At 56.9% G+C, this 9,999-nt stretch overlaps 1 protein-coding gene across 7 annotated transcripts in view; it reads left to right on the plus strand.

Annotated features, from left to right (window-relative positions):
• The window catches only part of LOC120391677 (tyrosine-protein kinase ZAP-70), a 44,517-nt gene extending 35,019 nt beyond the window's left edge, over positions 1–9,498 (plus strand). For 6 of the 7 annotated variants that reach the window (XM_039515617.1, XM_039515614.1, XM_039515615.1 and 3 more), the window contains 7 exons: positions 1,123–1,177; positions 1,818–1,998; positions 2,915–3,121; positions 3,666–3,858; positions 5,944–6,084; positions 6,594–6,706; positions 8,300–9,217. In XM_039515617.1, the coding sequence (XP_039371551.1) occupies positions 1,123–1,177; positions 1,818–1,998; positions 2,915–3,121; positions 3,666–3,858; positions 5,944–6,084; positions 6,594–6,706; positions 8,300–8,429 (1,020 nt within the window). In that variant the 3' untranslated portion in view covers positions 8,430–9,217. The other variant, XR_005591437.1, reaches the window with a different exon arrangement.
• Positions 9,499–9,999: the final 501 nt, after the last annotated feature.

A 9,999-nucleotide genomic window follows, 5' to 3' on the forward strand; every position in this document is an offset into this window, starting at 1 on the left:
TGCCTAACCACTGGCTTCTGGCCCGATCTTTGTGCCCCTGCTTCTCTGCCTTTCTGACTGCAAAGTGCTGCAGGCAGTCTCAGGACTCTGGGGTGGGAGACGCACAAAGGGGGGCTGAGGGACTCCCAGCTCTATTGGGCATTCGTGTATGTGAGTCTCAGTGCCTGGCTAATAAAGGACGATTCGTCACAGAAGGGTGCACTCGACTCTCCAGACAGCCCGTCCCTTCTTCCAGTTTTTGTGTCTAGGAATCCACCTAGGAACATCCACTTCCCCCAGCACTAGGAGCGGGATCTATAGAGTTACTGGGGCAGAGCTGGACTCCACATTGGCAGCAGAGTATCTCCCACCAGACAGATCCCAGACTGTCTCCAGCCCATCTGCCCTTGGGGTGCACTCAAGCCATGGCTGGAGAAGAAAGAGAAGCTCCTTACCAGCATTGAGATGGTGGCCTGGATCCCTCCTCCCCATCCTCTTCCTTCTACAGACTGTGTGTGGGGTGGAAGGGACAGCATGGTGGATGGGGCTGCCCTCTCTCTGTTTCCTTGGGGCATAGGCAGGGTGCATGTGCTCCCCCAGCAGATGCTGCTAGCTAGAAAGGTCTGCATATGCAGCAGCCAGAGAGTGGGCACACAAAGGCAGTGATCTCATAAAGCCGTAGGGATTATGGGAAGGCACTGGTTCTGGAGGGTCCCAGTCCCTCACCCCAATTGTTTCCCCCATAGGCACTGAGTTTTTCTTTTCCCCAGGGGTGCGCCACTCTTACTTTGCCAGTGGGCCCCACCCCCACTAGGGTGACCAGACAGCAAATGTGAAAAATCGGGACGGGGTGGGGGGTAATAGGAGCCTATATAAAAAAAAGACCCAAAAATCGGGACTGTTCCTATAAAATCGGGACATCTGGTCACCCTACCAAGGCCCCCCACTCGCTCGCTGCTTTCTGCCCTCCCCCAAGCCCCTCCCGCAGCTGCCAATCAGCTGTTTGGAGGCACCTTGATCAGCTAATCAGGGGCGCCGCCAGACAGCTGTGGCTGGTATTTTTTTTGTTCCAGAGTCGATGCCTATGGTTTCCTTCATCTTATATTAAATGCATCATTTACTTGATCACTGTTTCTCTCCCAGGCCCAGAGACACCTGGGGGCTCTTAACGCAGACGGATACACCCCGGAGCCCATAGGTGAGTAGCGTGTCAGTACAGACCCGGGAGGGGGCGCCCTCAGGCAGCCGAGCTGTGGGACGCCAGCTAGTGGTGCCGCACGTTCCTACAGCTACAATGCAACTGAGCTTTTACACAATGCCTGGCACGTGAGCACCACCTTCTGGCTAAGAGAGGTGCTACAAGGCTTTCATCGCACTCAAGGCACCCGAGGACAATCCAAAGGTCCCATTTGTTTCCCAGGGCTCCAAACCTCTTGCATGAATGCTATAAAACGGTCGCTCCCAGGAACAAACCTAGCCGAGCCCAGTCCTGTCCCCGCTTCCCCCGCCTCACTACTATCGGTGGGCTCGAATCCACAAACACTCAAACACGTGCGTAATGAGGCTTCAGTGGCACTGCTCACGTGTGAGGAGCCGTGCACACAGTAAGCGTGTTTAGGACCAGGGCTCGGGGTAGTGGGAGCACTGGCAGCTCCAGCTCCACCCAGTAGTAGGGGTGGGAGGGACCAGCACAGGCTGGCAAGCCAAGGGAGGTGACCGAGAGGGAGGCTGGAACTGGAAGGTCAGCACAGGGAAGACAGTGGCCAGAGGGAATGGGGAGGCTCTGAGTTCTGGCAGGGGGCATGTGACAGATCCCTGGTCTTGTTCTCCTGTGGAAGGGCCAGGGAAATCGCGCCTCCTGCCCATGGACACCAGCGTCTACGAGAGCCCCTACAGTGACCCGGAGGAGCTGAAGGACAAGAAGCTCTTCCTGAAGAGGGACCACCTGATGATTGACGAGGTGGAGCTGGGGTCAGGGAACTTCGGCTGCGTCAGGAAAGGAGTCTACAAGATGCGGAAGTAAGCGCTGTCCAAAAGGGATGAGAAGGGGAGCATGGTTCAGACTCAGCCTAGGATAGAGATGAGTCAAACCCATCCCAGGTCAGGGGAGTTTGGGTCCAGGGCTAGAGCAGATGCTGTAACGGGGTGGAGACAGGAGTGTCTGTGCTGATGGGGGAGGGGGCGGGGCGTGCATGGGAAAGCTCCTGGTGAAAGGTGCCACAGCGACTTCATGTGCACTGGGGAATGTGGGGCGCATTGGAGAAGCCAGCGATGGAAACTCGCACATTGACTGCCGGTACCGGAGGTGTCTGCCGGCCAGATGTGAATTCACAGGGGGAGCTCATGGCCAGCCAGATGTGAATTCACAGGGGGAGCTCATGGTTTTAAGGAAGGCACCTTGATCCACTAGATGGGGTATGAGATCGAGAAGGAGGAGATGGTTTCTATTCCTGGCTCTGCTACTGACTCCCCATGTGACCCTGGAAATGGTCCCACCTCTCTCTGTGCCTCAGTTTCCCTACCTGTGAAATGGCAGCAATAATACTGATCCTGCTTTGTAAGGTGCCTTTAGAAAGGGGGAGGGAAGAGATTAACTGCCCCCGATTGCACAGTATGAGACAGAATTTTTCTCTCAGTTGCTGCCATTATTTCTTTAGCTCCCGTTTCCTGTCCTTGCGTACTCGAATAGGGTTCCCCAGGGGCACTGCTGCAGGAGCACCTCACCCAGAGTTAATCTGCGATAGCCTGACTTCACAGACCGGTAGCCCACGACCATAGCTGGGAACGAGATGCCCTAATAATATCATGATTACCCCAGGCATTGTAGATACACATTGAGCCACCCACTTTAAACAGTACCACTGATCGCTGGCTCACTCCATCATCTGCAGCTTAACCCACCCCCTGTGTGTTTCTCCTCTCGCCCCCTGGCTAGGAAGCAGATAGATGTAGCCATCAAGGTTCTGAAGAGCAACAACGAGAAGGCCGTGAAGGATGAGATGATGAAGGAGGCACAGATCATGCACCAGTTGGACAATCCCTACATCGTCCGCATGATCGGGGTTTGCGAGGCAGAGTCCCTGATGCTGGTCATGGAGATGGCCTCGGGCGGGCCCCTCAATAAGTTCTTGTCTTCCAAGAGGTGAGTTTCTTTGGGGTACTGAATAGCCATGGCTGGCTGATTCCTCTCCCTGTCAGGCTCACAGTAACGGCCGACGACTTGCTTTGAAGGTGGAGGGATATGGAAAAGAGTCCCAATAAAACACTAGGGAGTGCTCTGAAACATTCCTAGAATAGTCTGGCTGTGGCACTTGTAGGATGGGTGTGGGGAGATACATGGGTTCTTGGCACACATTTGGGGTGACCGTCAGCAAGCTGGTGGTGGAGGATCTATTGGCTGCCTAGTGGAACAGCCCGATAAAGTATTGTACTTGCTAGTGTGTGCATATCATGGTCTTCTATTGTGTGTAACCAGAACTATGCAGCTGTGTGTCACGGGCTCTGTACTGCTAATAGCTAATGGAGATTTTCTTTTACCTTGGTTAGTAAGGGCCAATGCTTCCGGAGTAGGAGAGTCTGAACTCACTGCTCACTGGGGCTGTGAAGCTCCGAGGGCCATGGTAATGACAGTTTCCTACTTGTCCAGGGATTTCTTGCTGTATTGTCCTCTCTTTCCTTTGCCCCAGAGAGGAGATTCCAGTGAGCAATGTTGTGGAGCTGATGCACCAGGTGGCTATCGGGATGAAGTATTTGGAGGAGAAAAACTTCGTCCACAGAGACCTGGCTGCCAGAAATGTCCTGCTAGTCAACCAGCATTATGCCAAGATCAGTGACTTTGGACTCTCCAAGGCTCTCGCAGCTGATGACAGCTATTACAAGGTGAGTGGAAGCACAGCAGAGGAATCATGGACCGGGGCATATCTACAGAGTCAGCCTGGATGGAGTCCGGGCCCTTCACTCCACCTGTTAACGGAAGCCAGGCAGGCATCTCACACGCGTGCCATTGGGACGCTCGCCCAGAACACCCTGTGACCTGAACCTTTCTGGCTTGCTGCGGAGACCTAGAGCCATTCCCAGGAGCTCTGCCTTGTGATCACCCCAAGGTCTTCTCGTGCCTGTTGTTTATATAATGCCATAGCTGTGCAAGGGGCTTTGCAAACCTTCAGAAAGCCAGTCCCTGCCCCAAGGCACGTACAATTCGACACAGACGGGTACAGTGGAAGGCTAAGGATCAGGGGTAAGAATGAAGATGCATAATGCTGGAGAGGAAAGACACACAGCAGAGGAGAGGTCTGTGAAGGGATCTGAAAGAGGTGGGGGGTGCTAGGTATGGAGCAGGAGAGGCTGGGGGAGGGTGAAGTAAGAAACAAGAGCGGAGATGCTGGCAGCCGGGAGCTCTGCTGAGCCTTGAGGGTGACAAGGGGCTCGGAATACTCGTGGACAAAGGGAGGAGGGACCCAAAGGTGGGGCAGGGATGGTGGGTGATGGGGTGGAGTTGTGGGAGAAGGTTCTTTTCACTGCAGCCATGTGGAGCTGCTGGAGAAGGGAGGAGCGAAGCAGAGAAGCCAGAGAGCGAGGGGAAGAAGGAGCGATGCTGAGTAGATGGAAGCTCGTCAGGGCAGGGACCAGCTTTCTGTTCTGTGTCTCTGTGGTGCCCAGCACAAGGAGCCCCATTCCCCAAGAGGGGGCCCCACACTAGAGATAGTAAATAACAATTGCCAGCACAGCCGGGTGTGGCTGCCACACGGTGGCACCATTCGCACAGTGATCTCTCCAGACACGGCTCAGGTCCCAGTTTCATTTCCCAGCGTGTGTCGTGTTTTTAACCTAGTGGCACATGCATCTGCCAGGTGACACCACAGAATCTGGAGGGCGTCCAAGAGGCCGCGCAGGAGACCCTGCGCTCTGGATGAGCTGTTGTTCCGCCCGCCCTGAGATGGGCGTTATGGATCAAGAACAGGCATAGCTCCTGGCTGGAACGCTGCCTCCAGAGCATGCCTTTTGGGGGAAATACGGATCTGGATTGGATTCTGCATTCAGGGACCCCAGAGGACACCCCGGGGCTCTGTAAACAGCTCATTAGTCACATGGAGGATGGGCGGCTCCCAGGCTCTGTTTCAGACAAGGACAGAACTTCATGTTACTTTCATCCTCCATCCATTCTGGCAAACAGAGCCCTCTCCCCATATGACACTGGGGCAGACTTACCCCCTGGAGAGCCAGAAAGGAGGTTGCTTGAAGGACCCTGCTCCGATAGCTCAGCTTTGAATTAGTGATGGTCTCAGTGCACCATTTGGATGCCGATCCGGATTCAAACAGCCCGAAGTGCAGAGGTTTTCAGACCTGGGCTTTTGGTTCGTCCCAGTATAGTGATAGGGGCCAACTCGTAAAATGATAGCAGCCTTCAGCTACCAAAGAGGATGGAGCTCGGCTGTTCTCGGTGGTGGCTGGTGACAGAACAAGGAGCAATGGTCTCAAGTTGCAGTGGGGGAGATTTAGGTTGGATATTAGGAAACACTATTTCACTAGGAGGGTGGTGAAGCACTGGAATAGGTTCCCTAGGGAGGTGGTGGAATCTCCTTCCTTAGAGGGTTTTAAGGTCAGGCTTGACAAAGCCCTGGCTGGGATGATTTAGTTGGGGTTGGTCCTGCTTTGAGCAGGGGGTTGGACTAGATACCTGCTGAGGTCCCTTCCAACCCTGAGATTCTATTCTATCAATTGGATATTGGTTCCGGTCGTGATCCACTGCTTCTCTGACCTTTTCGGGTTGCCTGGATCCAGGGTTTGGAGTTAGGCCCTTTGAATCTGCCTTGGCAGTGAACCCTCACTCGAGAGGCCTTGAGCTCATTGGACCGACAGATACGGCAAGGCAGACCCAAGACGAGACGCTCCGGCTCGGGGCATGGGAGTGTGTCAGACCCTTGCTGGGTAAGCTACCCCCTTGTTTCCGTCTCTTTGCTGCAGGCCAGGACGGCTGGAAAGTGGCCCCTGAAGTGGTACGCACCAGAGTGTATCCTGTACCACAAGTTCTCCAGCAAGAGCGACGTGTGGAGTTATGGTGTGACCATGTGGGAGGCCTTCACCTACGGGCAGAAACCCTACAAGGTGAGCAGCACGAGGACGCGCCGCTGGCTCAGAGTCCGCTTTACTCACCTCGGCCATCCCAGCGGAGTATGTGCTCCCACCCCAGCCCCGCTATCTCAGGGCATCCCGCAAAGAGCCAGGGAGCAGTCCCATAGCAGGGAGAGAAGCCACAGGGCAGGCGGACAGAGCCGTACGCGGGGCAACGAACTCTGGGATGTCTTTCCGCCCAGGGCAGGGAGAAGGAGGCCAGCCAAAGTAATCACCCAGTCACGGTGAGGGGGTCCCCCCTATGCTGCCGAAAAGCAGGGTGCTGGCCTGGTTACGAGGTCAGACCTGAGCCAGGGCAGGCCTGAGACACTAACGCAAGGTGGCCCACACCCAGTGCCATTAGCTCCTTGCAGACTCAGTGACAAGGGCCCTCCGGGCTGGAGCATGTCCAACCCGCCCTCTCCCAGCCGCCCCGTCAGCTCCCGTGCTTGGTGGGGAGGGCAGGGTCATGGGTCATTAACACACTTCCCTACTCGCCCTAGAAAATGAAAGGCCCCGAGGTGATCAGTTTCATAGAGCAAGGGAAGCGCATGGAGTCCCCGACAGACTGCCCGGCCGAGATGTACAAGCTGATGCTGCAGTGTTGGACCTACAAGTAAGCTAATCCCCGGAGCAGGTCCCCTGGGGACTGGGCACATTGTCTGCAGCAGGGTGGCGGGTGTGTGTGTGGCGGGGTGTCGCCTGTCCTGATCTCCCCCTGGCTTGGGCTGCAGGGTCTGTGATGAGTGATGTGCTTATTTCCTTTTCTTCCTTCCCCTCCCCTGGCCTGCAGTTCCCCTGGAGGAGGTCAGAGCCCCTCTGGGGCTCTCTGTCTCTGAAACTGTCTCAGCCTCTCCAAGGAGGCCACCATGCCAGGCTGCAGCCTCTGTGGTCAGCAGGTGCATGGGGATGACCCTAAATGAAACTGACAAGAGCCGGAGGGTTGTGACAGGGTTTTAGCTGATCAGTCATTAGGTACCACAAAGCAAAGCAAAACAGGCTTGGGCGACTCTAGATTTAACATAGCAGCTCCTCAGGGCGAGCCCCTCTGGGTGACTCACCTCTCTGCTCCCCCTGGGGTTTCCGAGCAATTGGAAGGGCTCCTCCCTTCGCCACTGACATGCGAAGGAGGGTCCCTTTGCTCTGCTCTGCCTGGTCTGTTCAGTTACTGGCCTTGTTGGGCTTTCTTACCAGGGTGCTGAGCAGCAGGGGTGGTAAGCCCCAGGGCGGGCACCCCTACCCCTGAGGGTCCCTTTCCCAGTAGCCTGGCAACGTGGCAGAATCAGTGCTCACGGCCAAAGCGGTCGGTGCCTTCCCACAGTCCAGCAGCGTCTTTCCCACTCAGCCAACTTTTGCAGCTTGGGCCCATTCCTAGGTTCTTCTTGGCATGCTGCTGGATGGCTCCTGCCACGGGACACAGAGCCTGTCGCTGAGCTGAGTCCAGCCCAGGTCAGAAGTGACAGGCATCCGCCTGCTCAGTGCAGGGTCCACATCCCAGACCCGTTAGCACAACTGGCTTCCTTGCCTGCAGACTCAGTAGAGAGGCCAACGACTAATAGACCACGGTGGCCGAACTCTCCTCTCAAGCCCCGGTGCAAACGTGGTGCCAGGAAATCTTCCCACATCCCCCGCTCCCCCTGCCCCACTGTCAGCGGATTGGGTCATAGGTAGTCAGGCCTAGTGGTCAGAGTCTGAATGCCAGCGCCCAGGGGTGAGACAGAGTCAATGTCAGGAGTCAGAGCCGAATGCCAGAGCCAAGGGTTGATGCAGAACCGAGGCTCGGAGCCGGATTACCAGGAGTCAGGGAATTTAGGAGCAGGGCTGGTTCTGAGGCAGGAGCGCGGCTGGGACAGGCTCTGGGTTGGAGCTGGGGAGGAGCAGAGCAGGAGCAGGGCTTGCAGAGACGAGCACAGGGAGGCAGAGTCCGTGGGCGTCGAGCAGCCAGCGAGCTGCCGCCGCTGCTAGCTTTAAGAACCGGCCTGCGGGCTTCCCCAGCCAATCAGGCAGGGCAGGCCATGAGGCAGCCTGGCTGGCCTGTGAGGGCGTCAGGCACCCTGAGCAGGTGCAGCTGAGGATCTTACTCCTGACCCCGACACTGTGCACCCTCGGGGCGCGCCTGGGCTGTCCCCCCATCCTAGCCCGTTTGCTTTGCTCAACCCGTTCCGGTCCTTCTTGCTGATCCTTCTTCAGTGCCTCCCTTCTCTTCCAGGTGGGAAGATCGCCCAGGGTTTGCAGCGGTGGAAACCATCATCCGTTCCTATTACTACAGTATCGCTGCCAAGACAGAAAAGGGGCCAGAGGAGACGGAGGAGGACAAGGCAAAAGCAGCTTGCCCCTGAGTCTTCCTCTCTGTGCCCGGAGGAGTCCTCGGCACGGGCGCTGGAGATGCCCTGGCTAGTTTGGGTTTGGTTTCTCCTGCTGGTGCTTCTCGGGGAGTCACAGAACTGAGCCCTTTGGAAAGAACGGTGCTGGCGGGACTGGTGCGGCAGGGAACTCAGCCATAGTTCAATCTCTCGGCCGTGATTTGCAGCCTTTGCTTGTCCCCCCCGGGGGACTGGGCAGAACGGTATGGCAGCCCCCTCCTGCACACCTCCAAACCACCGTCCCCGACTCTCGGCACTCATCCCCCGCAGTGTGCTCACCCGGGGTTCCCCACCGTGGCTCCCGCCTCCAGCAGCACATTGCATGGCCCCTAACTCCCCCGATTTGCCATTGGGCCGTTCCGGTGAAGGGTGCACAGGGGTGGGGGGCAGAGGACAGGGAACCGCAGCTGGGCAGGAGGCAGCTGGCAGATTGCACTCCTAGAGCACAGAATGAGCTGCTGTCTGCCCCAAAGGAGCCTGGCTGGGGGATGGGCTGCTGGCCACTTCCTTCCACACACTCGCAGCACTGGGAGTTGGGCGCTGGGGAAATGCCCACTGCTCCCTTTCAGTGGGAGGGGCGGGAACTGTCCGGGAGCCCACTCCCCCGTGCCTGCCACAGCCTGTGCAGGGCGAGCAGCTCCCCCAGGGCACCTGTGGCCAGGCCTGGGAAACCTTTTTCCACCAGCTAAGCCCTTAGCTCCCTGTGCGGTGCTCACCTCCGGCCCCTGCCCTGTACGCTCCCCACCATGACGAGAGTTGCTCTTTCTCAGCTTGGAGATCCGCTGACCCTATAAATAAACGAGGCTCGTTTTTAGCCTGGAACCCATCTCAGACTATTCAACTCCTGCAAACATTGGCAGCTGCTCCCACCTTGCTACCGGCCTTGTCTTCGGAGTCCTCCAGCAGCCTGTCACGCGTGAGGCGTCTGGCCAGCCCCCGTTCAGCCGGCAGCATCACAGAGCTTAGAGCCTTGCTGACTCATTCAGCCCTCACGGAGGCCTGGAGAAGTTTAAAGTTCAGGGAGCTCTAGTCTGCTCGTCATAATAAAAGGGGTGGCAGGTTTCGTCTGTGTCATTTCAGCCCCATGACTTCGCACCTCCTTTGACAATCCCTCACCATCAAAGGCCGACTGATTATTTAGTGGTAGGGTTACTGTGGGTATGTCTGTACTGGAATCACAGGGTGAGATTGTCGTTTGAGTAGACGGCCCTGAGCTTGCTGTAATTTAGCAACTGCAGCAGGGTGCACTTCAGCGCGAGCTAACCCCCCGGGTCCCAGGACGGCCTGTGCCGAAGCATCTACAGCCATTAGGGTGACCGACCAGAGAGTGTGAAAAATCGGGACGGGAGGTGGTTGGGTAACAGGCGCCTGTATAAGACAAAGACCCGAATACTGGGGCTGGCCCTATAAAATCAGGGCATCTGGTCACCCCACCTGCCGTGACTTCACTGTTCCAGTTCTGGAGCTAGCTAGCCTCTGGCTCTAATCACACCCATCAAGGGCACCACACCAGAGCCAGCAGGTTCGGCTGAGGGGGCTGCCCAAC

The sequence above is a fragment of the Mauremys reevesii genome, linkage group 26, assembly GCF_016161935.1.
Source record: "Mauremys reevesii isolate NIE-2019 linkage group 26, ASM1616193v1, whole genome shotgun sequence".
Classification (NCBI taxonomy): Eukaryota; Metazoa; Chordata; order Testudines; family Geoemydidae; genus Mauremys; species Mauremys reevesii.